Source organism: Theropithecus gelada, chromosome 13 (genome assembly GCF_003255815.1).
Source record: "Theropithecus gelada isolate Dixy chromosome 13, Tgel_1.0, whole genome shotgun sequence".
Lineage (NCBI taxonomy): Eukaryota > Metazoa > Chordata > Mammalia > Primates > Cercopithecidae > Theropithecus > Theropithecus gelada.
Window position 1 is genome coordinate 21,434,271 of NC_037681.1, and position 20,765 is coordinate 21,455,035.

The 20,765-nt window shown below is 45.1% G+C and overlaps 1 protein-coding gene across 1 annotated transcript; it reads right to left on the reverse strand.

Moving 5' to 3' along the window:
* Positions 1-338: 338 nt before the first annotated feature.
* Positions 339-20,455, reverse strand: LOC112605256. Its single transcript, XM_025354965.1, has 2 exons — positions 20,231-20,455; positions 339-1,079 (listed from the first exon to the last, which is right to left on the reverse strand). Exons 1-2 carry the CDS (start codon positions 20,352-20,354, stop codon positions 625-627), a joined length of 579 nt encoding a protein of 192 aa, XP_025210750.1. The 5' UTR covers positions 20,355-20,455; the 3' UTR covers positions 339-624.
* Between the last annotated feature and the right edge of the window lie 310 nt (positions 20,456-20,765).

Consider the following 20,765-nt stretch of genomic DNA (forward strand, 5'->3'; position numbering starts at 1 on the left):
CAGGAAATGTTAACGAAATTTGGGAACACTAAATTAATATAATTTGCCCAAAGGTGCTTATGTCTGTCTGGAGGACTGGATAAGTTCGTTGTAGTGTAGAAAATGCATATCATACAAATCGTGTTCAGAAACCCCTGCTAAAACTAGTCTTATTGTTTTGTGATCACATTATATGAAGGAGTAAATGCTGTATCAGAGATTCCGGGAATAAAACTTGATTATTAAAAACACCCTACACAACCCCTCAGTGTCCAAGGGACATAAAAGGTAATGTCAGGCGTACCTGTATATCAACATAAATGTGATTTTCAGATAAGTAATTACAGCATAGTCCACAGTAATATCTGACATTTTTATTGCTTGAATATTTTTGTAATAAGGAAAAATAATGCAGTACAAATTTACGGTATTTTTACACTAGATTGAAATTAGCATTTTCTAAATATTTGAATTTTCCTTTCGATTGATTTTATCCATTATCCTCTTCTAAAGTATCAATCCAGTGGATTTTCTAGGATTTGAATTTAGCAACAATTGTATATGTATTTTCACTACGTAGAATCTTGTGTGCACCTGCAGTATGTCAGGTCACTTTAGGCAGGCATGTAGTTACAGTATTAGTCACTATGGGGTTATTTGATGACCTCGCCGACGCCGTAATGCAGGTTGACCTGTGTCTGTTTTCAAGGAAAATGTGCATGCTTCCTGACGCTCGGCCTCATCAGCTCCGTGGGGGTCAGTCCTGCCAGGGCCCCTGCTGCTGGCTTCATCCTTCTCTTTGGAAGAATTCTCTTTTTCCCAGTGGAACACTCTGCTTTCAGCCACACTTCGGGCCACTGGAAACCCCAACTCTCTCCAGCCCCACACAGGTCTTTGAGAATAAGGAGAGATGAGCGTGGCCAAGTCGCCATCAGGTGAAGGACTGAGTCTTGTGCACCCTCCTTGGCCTTCCCTGGTGTCGCTGTTCAGCAGGGAATGTTCCGGAGCGAGGAAGTCAGAGCAGCCAGTGCCTCCGGCAAGTGCAGCCAGGCGAGAGACACTCACTGTTGTCATCACCATAAACACAACAGTGCACAGTTCTAAATTTAAAACCAGAGAGTCTACTGTGGTTTGAATGTGTGACCCTTCAAGTCCACGTTGAAACTGAATCCCACTGTGGTGGCGTGAGGACATGGGGCCTTTGGGAAGTGAAGGGATGAGTGCCTTGTGCAGGGGCTGGCAGAAGGTGGTTAAGGCTGCCACAGGCCCTCCCCCACCCTCCCTGTGAGGACCAGGCACCTGCCCCAAGGCCACCTTGGATATAGACAGCAGCCTTCACTAGACACTGACCCTGCCAGCACCTTGATCTTGGACTCCCAGCCTTCAGTACTGTGAAAAATAAATTTATATTGCTTATAAGTTACTTTCTATTACTTGTGAATTACCCAGTCTGTGGTATTTTGTTACAGCAGCACAGAGGGACGGAGACACACTCATACTCACCTCAAGCTTAGCAACTGGACTGGTGCTCCTTCTCACTTCTTAGTCACCTTTTTCCCAACAGAGTCATCCTATTTCATCTCTGTATTTTATTTCTGTATAGAAGAACCTGAAAACAATGTCTTTGCTGACATGAACTATGTTGTATTTCTTCATGAAAGTTAATATTCTCCACATTCCAAGCCAAGACTGAAAAAGTCACAACTGCCAGGCTTGGTAGTTCATGCCTGTAATCTCAGCCCTTTGGGATGCTGAGGCAAGAGGATCACTTAAGACCAGGAGTTCAACACCAGCCTGGGCAACATAGTGAGACTTTGTCTTTACCATTTTTTTGTTTTCAATTAGCCGGGTGTGGTGGTGCACACTTGTAGTCCCAGCTATTCAGGGGGCTGAGGTGGAAGGATCATTTGAGCCCAGGAGGTCGAGGCTGCAGTGAGCCATGATTGTGTCACTGCACTCCAGCCTGGGAGAGAGTCAGAGTTCATTCCTCCACCAAAAAAAAAAAAAAAAAAAAAAGAAAGAAAAAAAAAGTCACAATATGAAGCCTGACAGATAGGAAAGTCATTGTTTAGGTCAGTAAGTTAAAGCCCTAAATGCTTCCAGATGGAATAGAGTTTGATGAAGTGTCAAGGTTTACAGAGGCAGGCCAAAGCCAGTCTGAGGAAATCCTATACAAGTGACCACTGAGAAGCAGGGGAACGGGACCAGTTTGATTGCAAACAGTCAAAGGAGGGTGAGCCACCAATTCACCTTTCTGCTCCAATGTCTCCTGTGCTTAAGACTCAAGTTTTTATGACCATTGGCTAGACAGGTCTGCATACGCTGCATATGTAAATTTCACTGCAAACTCAAATAAACTGAAATCAAAACCTACTGCTCTCCTCCTAGAACTTATATGCAAGACAGCAAACAACAAAAAGACTCTGGTCACTCAATGTCACCATCATTTCCAAGCTGCTCTGGCTCTAGGAAACCCTCACGGTGAGAGCCAACACTTAGCGAATCTCGTTAGACAAAATTCCAGCAACGTTTTCAGCCAGCCTCCCCATTTCACTCCTGCGTGAACTGCATTCAGGCCACACTATCCATGCTCAGTCTGTGCCTGGCCCCTAAGACCAGCCTTTCTCCCGCCACGGGCTGACCAGAACCGCCCACGGCTTTCCTAAGCACAGTTCTGAAAGGTACCATACATTAAAAAAACAAAACAAAACAAAACTTCCTTCTTCTGCAGAACAAAAACCAACCTCATACCCTGGCCAATAAGACCTCCACAATTTATAAACAGGTTCCTCAAGACATATTTTCCAAGAATATTTTCAATTTTCTGCACAGAAAACACTTTGACTCTTGCCCTTCATTATCAGTGACCAGAATGTTCAAGCGTTTGGCATTTGTTCACGTCTTCCCCCCTCACATCTTTCAAGTTTTAAAATTCCCATGCACGATTCCAGGCCACGCCTGAAGGTGCTCCCCCTCCAAGCCGTCCCTGTGTCGTCTCCACCCTGGCTTCCTCCCTGACACCTGCCATGTGCAGACGCCCTTGCACTAGGCCCCAGTGTCTGCCTTCATCCCCAGCGAGCCTCTGAACTCAAGAACAGGGTGCAGGTCGCTTTTGGCAGGGGTCCTATTAGACACCTGAGTGCAGTTCACCTCATAATTCATACCCCTGGGAACCCCTTGAGGGCCATGGGCACCTTCATCCAGGAATACTTACAGGGGAGTTTAGGGAGAAACTGTAGAAAGTACCTAAGAGAGCTCCATTTTGTTTTAAAGCCAGATGGTCAGTTTGCAAGGTGCTCAGCACAGCACTGTTTCGGTGACCAAGACAGCTCTCATTTCCAGTGCCCTTGGAGTCTTGCTTTAGTTCCAAACTATATGCTTCATCAAGCTGTGAAATAAACGTAAAAGAGAAGACACCTGAAACTTCTTAAACTAACAAAAATTTGAATTCAGAATGTGTAAAGAATACCTACAAATCAATAAAAGATGAAATAAAAAGTGATGCAAAGTGGACAAGAATTGCAAACTGTCACTCCAGAGACCAAAATTCACGTTAATCATTAAGAATCAGAAACTGTAAATGAAAACCTTGATGAGATGCCTTTTATACCTAACACTGCAACACCGGAAGGTCTGCCGATGCCAGGCAGTGTTGAACAGACGGTGCGAGGGGCAGCCCAGGTGGGTGAGCCAGCATGATGCAGCCACCTCGGAGGCTGTTTGGAATTGCCTGGAAATGAGCGGGACGGGCCAGGCAGTGACCAGCAATGATCAATCCACGCCTGGGCGTGAGCTCCGGCACGTTCTCTGCAGAGTGTGGCCGTCTCTTCTCAGATAGGATCCACCTCTGCCATGCTCTGGCCCAGAGAGGTGGTCTCCGGGGCCCATCAGCTTAGCTTCTTGGCTGCTGGACCCCAGGCCCATTGGAAGGGAGGCCGGTGGGCGGGAAGCAGCCAGGGGGGAACGGCGTGGATGCTGCCCTACCCTACAGCCACATCCTTCCAGTCACTTTGCTACCGGGATCAACACGTACAAAAGGGGAACCTGGTTGAGTTCTCAGGTCACGTCGACGGCACCTTCTGTTCTAGTATAAATAGGTGCTGAGAACTGGATGGTACCTACTTAAAAAGGAGGACTGTTTATCTGAAGTTTAAATTTAGGTGGGTGTCCTGTATTTTTATTTGGTAAATCCAGCAATCCTGGCTGCTACCCGTTCTCTGAACTCCCAGAACAAATCGTTTCTTACCTGATATTCTAGTCGCTTACACGAATTCTGTCACAGGCAAGCAATTTAAGTCCCATCTTTGACCGTTACAGAGGCGGAGAAGATGAGTCTACGGGGACATATTGCCTTCCTCAAGTTCTTTTTTTCTGTGCTTAGTCACTGTGCAGGGCAAAACCGCTTTGGAAGAGAGTGTGTGTTGAGTCCACCTTTCACAAAAGATAAATGGACACATAACTGATGGAAGAATCCATTTTTATAAAAATAATACAGGGCTTTAAAATCAAAGTGAAGGTTTGGAAACCCTCATTGTCACTTGCAACTGAGACTTTCAGCAAGAGACTGAAAGTATAATGTGGTATTTACATTTTGGGCTTGCTTGAGAGAAGTTAACAAAATAACCACAAATAAGAACCTATCACATCTCAGGGCTAATAATGGCTAATAGAATAAATGAAATATTATACTTAATATGGCAACGAGTACGGATGCATTTGAAAGCGCTGATATCATGCAGATGATGCTCTTGGACCACAATGGATTTAAATTGGAAATTAACAACAGAAGGAAATTTGAGAAATCCAAAAGTATTTATAAATTGAACAACACATTTCTAAATAATTCATGAGCCAAAAGAGAAATTACAAGGGAAATTAGAAAGTATGCTTTTCTAAATGACAATAAAATCAAAACATCAAAAGTTATGGGACAAAGCTAAAGGAGTGCCTAGAGGAAAATTTATAGCTTTAAATGCCTCTGTGAAAAGATAACGAAGATCTCAAGTCAATAATCTAAGCTTCTGCAGTGAAAATCTAGACAAAGAAAAGCAAATTAAACTGAAGGCAAGTCAATAAAAGAAACACTAAAGATTAAAGGAGAATTAATGAAATAGAAAAATAGAGAAAATTTGAGGGAACCAAAAGTTCATACTTTGAAAAGATCAACAACATTGATAAGCCTTTAGCTTGAAGAAAAAAATAAGACAGGCCAGGCGTGGTAGCTCACGACCGTAATCCCAGCACTTTGGGAGGCTGAGGCGGGCAGATCCCGAGGTGAGGAGTTCGAGACCAGCCTGACCAACATGGTGAAACCCTGTACTAAAAATACAAAAAAATTAGCTGGGCATGGTGGTGTGCACCTGTAATCCCAGCTACTCAGGAGGCTAAGGCAGGAGAATCGCTTGAACCCAGGAGGCAGAGGTTGCAGTAAGCCGAGATTGTGCCACTGTGCTCCAACCTGGGTGACAGGGCAAGACTGTCAAAAAAGTAAAAAAAAAAAAAAAAAAAAAAAAGGCTGAGAAAAGAAGACACAGATAGTGAAATTTATGAATGTAAGAAGAGACATTACCAGTGACTCCTCTGAAATTAAAAGTTACAAAAATATTCTCTGAACAACATTTTGGGAATAAATTCTATGACATCGATGTAGTTGTCAAATTCCTAGAAAGGAACAAATTAGCAAAATGACTCCAGATATAATAGAAAATCTGAATAAATGTATGGCAAGTAAAGAAGTTGAATGAAGAATTAAAAATCTTCAGACAAAGAAAAATTCAGGCTCAGATGGTCTCACCCAGATAGTAATTTTTTATCAAATATTTAAACACGTAATATCAATATCTCACAAACTCTGCCATTAAATAGAGGAGAAAAGAATGATTAACAACTCATTCTATGATTCAATGAGACAAGAGAGTGTGTGTTGGGCCCACCTTTCACAAAAGACAGATAGACACATAACTGCTGAACGAATTCATTGCATTTTTTAAAAAGTAATACAAGGCTTTAAAATCAAATTAAAGGCTTGGAAATCCTCATTGTTGCTTGCAACTGAGAATTTTAGCAAGAGACTGAAAGTGTACTGTGCTGTTTACCTGTCTATCACCCTGACAGAAAAGCCAAAGGCATAGCAAGAAAGAAAATTACAGACCAATATCTCTCGTATATAAATGGAAAAGCTCTTGACAAAATATTAGCAAACTAAAGCCACATCACATTATACAATAAACACTATGATCAAGTGGGATTTGTTCCAGAGAAAAGAGGTTGGTTTAAGATTCAAAACTCAATGTAAAGCATCCTATTTGTACAAAAAGCACATGATCATTTCAATAGATGCAGAAAAAGCACTGAACAAAATGCAGTGCACTTTCATGGCAAAAGCCCTCCACAAACTAGGAATCTAATAAATCAAAAACTGATAAAGAAAATCTAAACACAATCCCCAAGCTGACACCTTGCTAAATGGAGGGGGACGAACCACGTCCCTCTGAGTTCAGGAAAAAGGCAAGGACATCTCCTCTCATCTCCTTTCCAATGTGGTACAGCCTGTGCGAACAGGGCAAAAAGGCGCCCGAATTGGAAGAAATAAACACACTATTTGTATTTGCAGATGTCAGAGTCCTGTACATAAAAAATCCTGAGGAATCCACAGACAACTATTAAAACTAATTTTTAAAAGCACAGCAAGTTGACAGAATACAAATTAATATGAAATCAATTGTATTTCTATATGCAAGCAATGAACAACCTGAAAAGGAAATTAGGAATGCAATTTTATTCACATCATCCAAAATTATAAAATACTTGGGAATAAATTTAACAAAAGTAGTGCAAGTCACGTGCACTATGAATTAGAAAATGTTCCTGATAGGAATTAAAGTGACTTTAAAGATATGGAGAGACATTTTCTGTTCATGGATTGTGAGACTCAACATTGATTTAATGTACAAAATAACGCCCCACCCCACAAGATAGCATGTTTGAATCCCAGACACCTTTGAATATGTTACTTGGCAAAAATTGGCGTTGCAGGTGTACTGAAGGATTTTGAGTGGTGAGATTCTCCAGGACTGCCCAGGCCAGGCCAGTGTCACCACGTGGGTCCCTATGGGAGAAAGAGGGAGGTGGGAGAGCTACAGGAAGGAAGGCAAAGGGAAGGGCCACTGACTGAGGAAGTCAGATGCCTCTAGAACATGGGAAATGCCAGGAAAAAGACCTGCTTCTGGGGCCTATGGAAGCAGCACAGCCCTGCCAGCACATTCATTTTAGCCTGGTGAGACCAGCTTTGGACTTCTGACTTCCAGAGCTGTGAGGTAATAAACGTGTGCTATTTTCAGTCATTAATTTTGTGGTAATTTCTTACATCAGCAATAGAAAGCTCATCAAGAAGATAATTCTCTCCAAATCGATATGGATCCAATGCCCTCTCCATCAGAATTCCACACGGCTTTTTAAAGAAATTGACAACCGTATCCTAATATTTATACAAAAATGAAAAATGCCAAGAATAACCAAATCAATTTTGAAAAAAAGAGAAAAAGGACTTTAACTTCCTGATTTTGAAGCATACTAGGAAGTGACAGGTCTCAGGACAGGTGGCACCAGCGTGAAGAAACATGTGGAGACCAGGGAACAGACGAGAGTCCAGGAACAAATCCCAACATTTACTGTCAATTGATTTTCTCAAAGGTGAGATTAAAAATTTGTCAAAACATATGAATACGCACTTCACCAAAGAAGATATTATGGATGGCTAATAAGCACATGCAAAGATGCTCAGCATCATTCATCTTCAGGGAAATGCAAATTAAAACTACAATGAGATACTGTCTCACACGCACTAGCATGGTTAGAAACCTGGTTCATTGTAGGACGAACAATAAATCACCATCCTTCACTTAAACCACACATAAAAGTAACCTTTTAAAGCTTAAAAATGTAAATATTAGAGGAAAACTATTAAGTGCATAGAATACGTACCCAAACATCTTTATGGTATAAGGCTAGTGTAGATTTCCTAAATAAGACTCCCAAAAGCATAAAATTTAAAACTCATAAAGTTTAAACAGGTGACTACATCATGACCCCCAGGGAAAGAGCAGTATCTCCACAGAGAAGGAAACAGGAGCGGGAGCAGGTGAATCCAAGGTGAATCAAATGAATGACCAGCTCTTTTGCTAACTTCCTGATTCATCAGTTCTTATCTCACCACAGTATTTCTTCCAGAAACTATTATCAATTCTCTTTCTTGCTATTGCCATTTTCCTTGAGGAATATTCAAACTATTTTCCTAAAAACTGTATTCTTAAAATTTCACTTTCAATTTCGGCACAGGCATCCTGCTGACCAATCTTCCCACCAGGAATGAGAACCACTGGATGAAAGAAAAGGTGTCTTCCAGGCGCTATCTCAGACTCGCCAGGTGGAGCCCCATTCTAGACAGAGGGCAAGCAGGTTGAGGCAGGCCTGGCTTTTTGTGGGGTTCTCCCTTCCCGGGCATTTGCTAGTGTGGTGTTAGTTAGGGTTGGAGAGTTCAGAGAGCTGACCTTAAAGACATGGGTGACAGCCAAACCGCAGGCTGAGTTCTGAGCAGACAAACACAACCGTCCAGAAAAAACTGAGCATTCAGGTTTACTCACACTGCTATAAAGATACTACCTGAGCCTGGGTAATTTATAAACAAGAGGTTTAATTGACTTACAGGTCCACATGGCTGCGGAGGCCTCAGGAAACTTACAATCATTGCGGAGGTGAAAGGGAAGCTGGCACCTTCCTCACAAGGTGGCAGGAGAGAAAGAAACGGCGGGGAAGTGCCACACGACAGCCATCAGCTCTTAGAAGAACTCACGCACGATCCTGAGAACAGCCTGGGAGAAACCAACCCCACGATCCAATCATCTCCCACCAGGTCGCTCCCTGGACACATGGGGATTACAATTCAAGATGAGATCTGGGTGGAGACATGGAGCCAAAGCATATCACCAACATGGCAGCCAGATTCTGAGAGCATAGAGCTTTCTCAGCTGGGTCTCGAAGCGTGTGCAGCTTTCTCCCTGAATGAAACATCTGCAGTTTGTAAGTGGCTCAGGCCTGGAAAACAAGAGACCATGGAGAGCTGTGGTTGAGGTCGCCAAACAGCCCCTTGGCTGGGGCTAGCCCATTTGCCTGCCCCTAGGCTGGGGACCATGAGCAGGAGTTCAGCTCTACTTCAGACCAGCAGAAACGAGAGCAGATCTGTGGGACCTGCCTCCTCCCCGACTGCCGCCAGGACACGGAAATGAATGCTTAGCCCAGGCAGTCAGCGTGCTCCAGCCTGGATTTTCTGCAGCCTCACACATCATATCCAGCCTAAGCCAGAAAGTGCATGCTTAGCCAAGGGGGTCAGCGTGCTCCGGCCTGGACTCTCTGCAGCATCACACACTGTAACTGGCTGCATTTGTTTGCTAGGGTTGCTGCACAACAAAATATCACACACTGGGTGCCTTAAGCAGCGGAACTGTGTTCTCTAGTGATTCGGGAGGACAGATGTTCGAGATGAAAGTGGGGCCAGAGTTGCGTTCTCCTGCGGCCTCTTCCATTTGGGGGTGGATAGCAGCCTTCCTGCTGTGTCCTCACATGGTCACCCCCTGTGTGGGGCTCTGTGTCCTCCTTTCCCCTGGACATAAGAAGTCACAAGACCCCCATCATCCTGGATCAGCCCACCTGAATGACCTCATTTTCACTTGATTATGTTTTCAAAGGCCCCATCTTCAAATAAGGTCACATTCTCAATTACTGAGGGTCAGGTGTTATGAATTGGTGGTCACCATTCAATTCATAGCACAGCATTCAGTTAAAGATTACCAAGCAAACCAGTGAGAGGACAAAGCAAACTAAAAATCAAAGGAGAGTAGAGAGAGAAGTAATGGCAGGGGAGGCTCATCCACAGCAGCCAGAAGCGGCTGCAGAGGGGAGGCACGGCAGAGGCTGCACATGGAGCCAGTGGGAGCTGGGGACAGGTGGGATCCCCGCCCCTTCCGAGTTGATGGGGTGGGAGCAGGCAGGACACCCATGTCATGGCTGCAGATCCAGGCCTCCTGCTCCACAGAGCAGGCAGGATCCCCACCCCATGTGTGCAGCTGCAGCCACCCAAACCACGGCTGTGGACCCAGGCATCTCTGCCCTCACAGGCTCAGAAGTTCCTGCTTCTGCTGCCTGGCTTCTCACTGCTGTTGGCACCAACTCCAATCTTGGAGAAAAGTTAGGGCCGAGCCCAGACACTTTCTCAGCCTGGCTGGGTGTGTACATGCTCCAGGCAGTGCTGACACACCAGCCCCCTGCTGCCTCAGCCCACCTCCAGACTTTGGGCACCAAGGAGCTTAGGAGGGAAACTGAGGGGAAGCTGAGGGCAGCTCAGGGCTGGCCTGCATGCATCCTTGGCACCTACAGTCTGGGTGCCATGAAGCATGGCAGGAGGCAGACAGGTTCCTGGGCAGAGGGGACAGGTCCCTGGTGAGGCCTCACCTTCAGACCAGGGAGGCCCTGAAGGTTGGGGTCTTGCAAACCAAAGTGAAAACTTGTGGTGTCTTTTTTAGGCCTGCCCATGGCTGCCCATGGATCATTTGGCATTCACTTCCTCCCCTCTGAGGCCCATAAAAGCTCTGGGCTCAACCAGAGCTGAGCAGACATCCGGATGACCTGCTGCAGAGAGGAGCTACCCACTCCAGGGCCTCATCTTTGCTAGGAGCTGGGGAGATGGTGGGATGACCTGCTGCAGAGAGGAGCTACCCACTCCAGGGGGCCTGCTCTGTGCCAAGAGCTGCAGACAATGGGATGACCAGCTGCAGAGAGGAGCTACCATCTGCTAGGAGCTGGACACTCATCAGGGCACCCTGGCTGTGGAAAGAAGCTATCTCCTTCTCTGAGCTGTTCTATCACTCAATAAAGCTCCCCTTCGTCCTGCTCACCCTCCACTTGCCTGCATACTTCATTCTTCCTGGTCACAGGAAAAGAACTTGGGACCTACTGAGTGGCATGGCTAAAAAAGCTGTAATACAAAAGGGGCTGAAATACACCCCTTGCTCACCACATTGCAGGCAAAGAGAAGGAGAGAAGAGCTGCGGCCCTATGGGGAGCCCAGACCTTGGAGCTCCCCAAGCCAAGGCTGTAACTCCCTCTTTGAAGCCCTGCGGTTCTTGGTGTCTTCAGGCCTCCAGGTGCCACTGCATTCCCCAGTGCCGGCCATGGAAGCTGCTTGTGGTGTGCCTAGTCAAGCCACAACCTTGCAGAGAGTTGGCACCCATGCTGGCACCTGGAGCTACCTGCCCGGCTGCAGCAACTGGCATGTCGACTGCACACTGGCTGGACCCCACATTTGCTCATGCACCCCTTGCTGCTCCATGCCTAACTTGCCCTTAGCAGGCATGGGACCCAGGCTAGTTGTGTGAGTGGAACACAGCCTGCTAGGCCAAGTGGGGAGAACCAGCCCAGTGGGCTTGAGCACAACTCAGGCAAACGTGCCACCAGCCACAGAGATTTCTGGACCAAAAATGCCACACAAAAGACCCTGTAAGAAAAGGACAAGAGAAGCTGATCAGGGAGCACCAGTCTCTGTGGTGAAGAGATGCAGATTACAATGAAGGTGTCCTCCAAGAAGACCAGCCATGAGGTGGAGAAGCCAATCAGACATAAACTATATTTTCCAAAAAATGCAACAAATGGAAGTTGTATAACTGGAAAATAAAATAATTGCAGCTAAGCACTAAATACGTGGGTATTAGAAGTGATTGAAATAGTCAACTGGAAGGCACACACAGCAGAAAATACTAGGTTGGTGCAAAAGTAATTGTGGTTTTGGCCTGTGAATTTTAAATCATTATAACAGGTTCAAATACATCCTCATGAATCAAAATAGGAACCATTACAGTCAGCACAATTTTTGCCAATGAGAAATAAGTTTGTTTATTCCCATAGCATAAAAATCCATGCTTCGGGATTTGACAAACTCTCAGAAAGCATTTCCTGCATCCTGTTGGGTGTGGAAGTGTTTTCCCTGCAAGAAGTTGTCAAGATGCTTGAAGTGGTAGTCGGCTGGCAAGGGGTCAGATGAATATGGCGGATGAGGCAAAATTTGTAGTCGAATTCATTTAACTTTTGAAGTGCTGGTTGTGAGACGTGTGGTCAGGCATTGTGGTGGAGAAGAACTGGACCCTTTTTATTGACCAATGCCAGCTGCAGGCATTGCAGTTTCTGGTGCCTCTCACTGATTTTCTGAGCACGTCTCAGGTATAATGGTTCCACTCGGACTCAGAACCGTGGTGGATCAGACCAGCAGTAGACCACCAGACAGTGACCAGGACCTTTTGTTGGTGCAAGTTTGGCTTTGGGAAGTGCTTTGCAGCTTCTTCTCAGTCCGGCCACTGAGCTGGTCATCACGGGTTGTCACATAAAATCCACTTTTCATCGCACGTCACAGTCTGAGAAATGGTTCGTTGTTGTGCAGAATGAGAAGACACTTCAAAATGACAATTTTTTAAAAAATTTTCACTCAGCTTGTGAGGCACCCACTTATCAAGCTTTTCACCTTTACGATTTGCTTCAAATGGCGAACGACCATAGAATGGCCAACGTTGAGTTCTTCGGCAGCTTCTCGTGTCGTTGTAAGGGGATCAGTTGCTCTCAATTGGTCATTGTCAACTTCCGATGGCCGGCCACTACGCTCCTCATCTTCAAGGCTCTCATCTTTTTTGCAAAACTTCTTTTTGCACTGTAGGTTCATTGGCAGCTCCGGGGCCAAATGCATCGTTGATGTTGCGAGTTGTCTCAGCTGCTTTATGATCCATTTTAAATAAGAAAATTACTTGAATTTGCTTTTTTCCTAACATCATTTCCATAGTCTAAAATAAACATAAAATAAACAGCAAGTAATGTCATTAACAAAAAAACATAAAGTGAGAAATGCTCATTAAAATGATGTATAGCATAACCACATGTATTTTTAAATGTTTTCCAATGTCAAATGGCAAATTCCAACAACGCAAACGGTGCAATTACTTTTGCACTCACAGGCTGAACACACAAGAAAAGAGGATGGAAAACATTTTAGGAAATAAAAATAACGGCAGGAAAGAGGATACCAGCACAGAGGTGAAACCAGGCACTACTCCAAGAAGACACAGTGTCGAGAGACCATTCATCCCCGAAAACAGGTTTGAACTTTCTTCTGAGTTCTTTGTAATTTGACTTTTATTATTGCCAACCTAAATAAGAGATAGAAAGAGAGAGAAAGACCCTCTAAAGAAAAAATATTTGTTTGGGAATTGTGCATTGCAATGGGAGTCAGTGAGTACATTCAGGGAGGTCAAGGAAGACAAGTTTTTTTGAAGAAAACATAAGTTGTTTGGAGACAATTATCCTTGGCTACAAGGGCCAATAGCAAGGGTGGCACCGGTGTGAGGCTGGACAGGCAGGTGCTGAGCAGACGTCCTCCCAGAGGTGCTTTTGACTGAGGCCGCTGGGGCTTTCATGCATGGATGTCATGTCTGCAGAGTCTTTAGGTCTTGTTGTCGAGGCATTCGTGCAGCAGAGCTCTTGCGAGGTCCTTGGGGCTTTGGTGCATGGATGTGGTGTTTGCAGAGTCTTTGGTGATAGTTCTTGTTGTCAGGTGTTCGTGCAGCAGAGCCCTCCCTCCAAGGCCTTCCCCAGCTCAGCTCATCCAGGTTTTAACACAAGCGACTCCACTTTCATTCTGACAACTTTCACCATATTTGAAAAAAAAAGTGTAGAAAATAGGTAACATTTGTCGGGCTATTTCACTGCTAGTCAAGACTTCTGGTTTAAGCCCTGACCCCGTCCGTCCGCACGTTGGAGAAGCTGTAGAAATGGCGCTCGCCTGGGAGTCACAGGGAGGAGCCCAGCTGTGGTTGTCTTTCACTGATTGCTTAATTTCTGTTATTTTTAATTTTTTGTCCCATGAATGGAAGGGCTGGACAATCTTACAGCTTTTAAATTCTTTGACATTACAAAGTGTTGCAAATTGATTTATAGCACACGTTGTATATTTTATCCTCTCTGACCTGAAAGTACAAAAGAGTATGCTTATTTGCATAATGTATATGTTTAAATTAACAGATGTTTCCATTATATACATTATTTTTTTCTAAATCGGTATTTTTCCATCTTAGTAGCAACCTTTTAACTCCAGTAACAAAAGTTTAAGTTTTGAGAACTTGATACAAGAGAAAAGATGCAGGCTATTAAATTTATAATTCATCACATACATTGTCAAATTTAAAAGTGAGCAACTGGTATTTTTTCAATTTAGTGTAATTCAATATAGGATAATTACAAAATTTGTTATTTGATAGCTAAATAGTAGAAGAGTGAATGTTCTCCATTTATATATGGAAATGTTAGCATGATTTATGTATTTCTAATTATCTGATGATAAATCTTTAGTGTATGCTGCATCTCCAGAGAAATTCATTTTTATCTACACTCCTATTACAAACACCTTGAAAAAGGCCACTTAACACATTTCAAGAAACACAAATGTATTTTTAATGGAAATAACCCTCTTTGTGGCCTTCTTTTCAGAAGAGTCTACTTTTGAGAATAATTACTCACTTACCAGTGAGAGGATTTAAACTTTAAAAGCGGAAACACTCGAAGATTTAGCATTTGCAAAGCCCGTAAGAGAACGCAGACATTCTGGTGAATCAAATCTCTGGCTGATCACGCACGTGGAGCTTCTAGTTGCAAATGAGCAAGTGAGTAAGTGTAAGGGGGGTGTGCGGCCCTCCAGATTAGTGAAAAAGACGCTGTCTCAAGGGAAGAGACAGTGGAGAGGCTCGGTGCTCCAGGCAGGCCCGGCGACTTGGAAGCTGAGTGGGGCTGGGCTCTGAGGCGTGTGACAGACGCTGAGGCCAGGCCTTCGGCACGTACTGAACCTAGTGAGGTCTGCGGCCGGAAAGGCAGGAAAGAAGCCACAGGGAAGGAAAGGCCTGGCCACCTGTTCCTGTCCCAGGGCCCACGTGTGGAGCTGTCAAATGAGGCCCCATCGATTATTTTGCCTTTGTGGGAGGGGAACCATCTGGAAAACCTTGTTTTCGGCTTATTGCTTAAAAAAGTTGGTGCTTTAGACAAAATGGATCAGCTGCCAGTGGGAACCGGCTGTCTCGTAGAATTCAGACAGCTTTGCTATCCTGGAGACTGGAAATCTGAAGAGGGCGTTCTATGATTTTTCACAGCAGGAGGCATTTTATTTGGGTCGATTCCATGTTGTTCAAGAACATCCTGTGCTCTGGTTTTCGCAGCTAGAAGAAAAGGAAACACAGCGAGCAAACAGCTCTTTTCCTCGGCTGCTGAAGAGGAATAGACCCGACAGTCAGACGTGGGCTTCTCCCCGGAAGCCCCTGGATGGTCTGCGGTGCTGATGGCCACATGCTGTTAAACAAAAGGTACTTTACTTTGCTCAAGTGTCTGATTCACAGCTCCGCAGCTCCTATGACAAATTGCAGTGAGGCTCTGAATGTGTGGAGATACTCACAGCAGGAGGAAGAAGGGTGTGGAAAAAACACACCTGACGCTTGCCACCGCCTGGCCTGGAGAACGCGGGACCGGGCACCAGGTCACCCGGCACACGCAGGCTCCACACACAAGGGACACACTCGGTGTGGACCAGGGAGGCGGAGGGGCAGGGGGCTCGCCAACTCTCACTAAAGGCACCTATAGGGGCACCAGGACCTCCATGGCCCAGACATGTGGAGTCAGGAGCTGCAGCGGGTGGACCCGGAACCTGATTTTACAAGGAATGACCCACAGAGCCTGTCCTGGGGGCCCTGGGAGGAGCTGGCACGGGCAGGAATGATGGGCCAGGGTCACCAGCTCGTTCTTAATCCCGAACAGCCTGTCCCGCCGGGCCCCAGGGCTCTGTCTGGAGGAGTCTGACCAAACAGTGAAAGCCCTTGATGAAAGAAAAACTTCAGGCAAATGACGTTGGACGGAGTTTAACTGAGCAATGATCGGGCAGCCTTCCCAGCCGGAGGAGGCTCAGAGACTCCCGCGCAGCCGCGTGTGGGGGGAAGATTCATGCACAGGGAAAGGAAAGTCACAGAAACGGATGTGAGGGACAGAGACGGCTGGATGGGTTACAGCCTGCATTTGCCTTATTTTAACAGGTTCAAACAACTGGCTCTGTCTGAGGGGCCAAATCTCCGTGATTGACGCAAGTGCAGGCTACAGTCTGTGTACAATTCCACTTAGGTTATAGCTCACGCCGAACTTAAAATATGTAAAGAGGCAGCTTTAGGGCACACTTGATTTGACACCCAGGAGAAGGGGCCCCCTGCACTCCCCCAAGCCCTTGGGGACAGGCCTCGGGCGCCCTCCCTGCTCCCTCACTGGGCAGAGGGGCCTCCACTCCCCCAAGCCCTTAGGGACAGGCCTTGGGCACCCTCCCTGCTGCCTCACTGGGCCTGACTCCGAGGCAGTCCTGGCGGCTGCATCCTGCACTGTGCTGCTGGCTCCTGGCTGCTCTCTTCCCGCCTGGATGACTTTGAAAAGCCACGCATCCCTACCTCTACCCAGGCACCCCAGGAAGCGGGCAGCCCAGCAGCTGTGGGAAACACCAGCCCCAGCAACAGCTGTGGGAAGCACCAGCCCCAGCAACCTTCCTTGAAAGCTCTGCAGGGGCCGGCTGCTGTAGCAGGCACTTCAGTCTGGTAAATCAATACTACGTTGCGTGGAACGTGGGCATGGATGCCACTCTGTCCAGGATTGAGTGCAGCGGCACTCGCTCTTCTCCATTGTTAGGAAAGAGGTGTCTGGAATAAGAAAAACCATTCCTTTTTATTTTTAAAGGAACCAAGGGTCATGGGCTCCCCTTGGAAGCAGCTTGAGGCTCTACACAGCTGACAGTGGCAGCTGCACCCCCAGGAAGCTGTGCTCACCTGTGAGTTGAGTGGGGCGCATCTAGAATGGGGCTCTGGAAACTGGCTGCCGAGGTGACAGCCCCACACAGCCCCTGAGGTTGTGAACCTGGGTGAGTGAGGCAGGCCCCCTGCAGCTGCCTGCACCCATCCAGCTGTTTCTGGCTCCTTCTCACCTGATGAGTTGGTATTAAATCCAGACCAGTTATGACCTGGAGGGAGGGGGAGGCCTTGACTGTTCCTACAGCCCAGCTATGAAGTAATTCTCAAAATCCAACTATTTTAATGTTTGAGTGTATTTGAATGTGTTTAATTGGTTCAAAATTTAAAATAAAAAATAAATAAGTAAAATCCCACTTGTCCACTTGTTCACCCAGCAACAGAACTCCTGTCTGAAGTTAATTGCTTCTTCTGTGTCTTCTAGATGATCCCAGAAACAGTCTGGCCATATGCAACAAATAACAGCAAATAGCCTCCATGTATATATATACGTGTGCCTCTGCACACACACAGTGCACAGGGCATGCTACATGTGTGTGTGTGTATATATATATTCCCCTGTTTATAGACAGGAAGGTGCCCCCTGCGCACACACAGTGCACAGGGCATGCTACGTGTGTGTGTGTGTATATATATATATATATTTCCCTGTTTATAGACAGGAAGGTGCCCCTACACACACACAGTGCACAGTGCCTGCTACATGTATATATGTGTGTGTGTGTATATATATTCCCCTGTTTATAGACAGGAAGGTGCCCCTGCACACACACAGTGCACAGTGCATGCTACATGTTCTGCATTACACCTGTAGTATGTTACACACTGTATGCTACACACTATGTGATACAGCATATTGTTGAAACTGGAGAATTTCCTGAATTCCGCTCGAAAGATGTACAACAGGAGTGTGGCTCACCTGTTTGGCCGCCCTGCAGCTCAAACCCCTAGCAGGAGCATGCAGAGGGGCAGGGGCAGAAGCTGGGGCAAGGACTTTGGGCTCTTGGCCCTACAGTAGTGTCTAGAGGTGCGTGCGCGCAACCCCCGTGTCACAGAGCTCTCTCAGTTTGGCTGCCTGCAGATGGCTTCAGTGTTAACCAGCTCAACGAACCTTCTGCCTTATCACAAGGGCAGAGAGCCAATGTGACAGCCTTTTGTATCCCAAGCTCTTGTCCAGCGTCCTGGAAGAATCGAATCACAAGCGGACTCCAAGGATAAGTGTGGGGTTCTATTGAGTGGTGAAGGTGGATCTCAGCAGATGGATGGGGAGCTGGAAGGTGGAGGGGGCGGGGAGATCCTTTTCCCCTGGGGTCTGGCTGTTGTCAGCGAACTCCTCTTGGTGTTCAGGCCCCTCTTCCCTCCTTCTTTGCAGTGTTGCTCTCTGCTGCTCTCCACCACTCTCTGCCACTCTCCGCCGCTCTTCAACGCTCTCTGCCCCTCTCCACTCCTCTCGACATTCAGCGGTTTGTGCGTTTGCCCGCTAAGGTCTCGGGTTTATATGGGCACAGGATGGGGGTGTGGCAGGCCAGAGTGGTCTTGGAAATGCAACATTCAGGTGGGAAAACAGGAGTGCCTGCTCTCACTTCAGCCTGTGGGCAGAGGCCCGAGGGTGGAGCCCTCACAGTGAGCCTGCTCTTCTCTACCTGCCCTTTCCTGCCCCTCCTGTGTCATCATGACCTACGTGGTGCACTGTCTACGATATGTTGCTTATAACATTATTTATATCCCGTGAATGTTTTCCAACTTTAATCCTTATATACACAAAAACATATGATGCACACAATCTAAAATCAGGTGGTCCTTCAACCATTATCTTGAAGATTATGCCTTACTAGTGTAGAGTTTATCATTCTTTTGAAAAGAAATGTTATTTTCCATTGAGTAGGTATGGCCTTGTTTATTTAAGCAACGCCTTATTGAATTACTCATAAGGTATTTCAGTATTTTTTAATACATCAATGGAGATACTTTATACATATGTGATAACATATATCTAATAAAATTTAAGACATTAAATTATCAGGTCAAAAGAGTATGAGTGTTTTATCTTTTGTGTCTAATTTTCAATTGCTTTTTATAAATGTGAAGCTGGTTTGCAATGCTGCCAGCAGTGTGGAAGACAGCACATGTCTTTCCACATTCTTAGCGATCCAATTATTCCTAATCCTAGAGGCAGAAATCAAAAGTCATCATTCATGATTTCAATTGTTTTCTTATTCTTAATTAAATTAAGCACCCTTTAGCGCATCTGTACTCTGTTTATTGTCTCATCTTTTGGCCATTTTTTCAGTTGGATTATTGGTATTTTTATTACAGAACTGTAGAATCCATTTAACCATTTAAAATATGTGCTTTATGATAGCAACGAATTTCATGATTTGTCCATTTCCTTGGAACCATGTCACTTTTAAAATATTAATCCAATTATAAATTTTAATTGTTCTACTTATATTAATACTTGGAAACATTTCTCATGCTGAAACCGTAAGAAAACATCTTCATGTTTTTTTGGTGCTTATATACTTTTCAATTTTACATTTAAATATTTGATTCAAAAATAGTTTATTATGGTATAAACTGTGAGAAAATGATTTAACTACCCTTTTGTTAAAACCACAACCATATTCTTTGCTGCAGATTACAGGGTTCGTTAATACCATGCTTTTTCTTTAAGTTCGAAATTCCTACTCTGAAGTATTCAGGGCCAGGGTTTATTTTTCTTGTCCCCACAATGCAAACATTTGTGTTATTCAACTGCATAAAGCACTGATAATTAAAGAGAAACCTTTTGAAACCTAAAGGAATTTATTTTGCTATTTACTAATTTTTATAAATTATTTAGTTGGATAGGATTGTTTCTAAGTTTTAGGTAAAATTTTTAAAAATAAAATAAAACACAGTTAAAATGCTTTGGTCCCTAACCCTCATTTTCCATGGAAAGGATCATTGCTCCTTGGAAAAACTGGCTGATTCTATTTCTGGTGAAGACAGGCACAAAGTGAGCCATGGCATCATGTTATGCCAGGAAAAAGCAAAACAACAAAACAACACAACACAAAACAAGAAAAACCTCAAAGACAACTCTTCTTCAAAGCCATGGGATGTGTCTAAGAATAGTCACAGCAGCAGAAGAGGAAACTAGCAAGTCCCACAAAGAGTAAAATGAACAACGGTGTTATCCATACTCACAATGGATGATGGAGCAGCAGGGGTGACACGTGAGATACCGCACACATCAGTGCAGGTTAATTTCACACGCATGAGTTGAGCAGGGAAGCCAGACTTAAGACTGAACACTGTATGGTCCCATTTGCATAAACAACAAAACAGGCAGAACTAACCTGTGTCGTTCCACGGCCGGGTAGTGGCTGTGCTGCCGCATGGACGGCAGGAGCGGCAAGAAGGATATTCTCGCTGTGGGCCCCACTCTTGGCCCACAAATGTGCTCGGTTTGCAAAAATCCATGGAGCTGGAAACTTGTGACGCGTGCACCTTTCTGTGTGATGTTTTCTCTCATCAAAACTTTCTCGAGAACACGCAGGATAGAACCTGAACAGCTTCCCCTGGAAAAGAATGGGACTGTTTTAACATCAAGAATGAAGATAACCTTGAGGGACTCTAAACACATCTGTAGTTTAAATCCCATGAATTATTAATAATTCTCAACAACACCTAAAATCAAAGGAATCCATGATCACTTTTGGGAGATAACAGAGGAAAAAACCTCATAATTTTGAAAATGGAAAGAAGGCAAATGCATTGATCCTGCCTTTCGTATAAAAACTGTACCTCAGGGCGAGGAAAGAGTCAACAAGGGGAAGTTTCTCTTCATGGAAATATTTCAGCTAATAAATAAGAAAAGCATGGTAACATTAA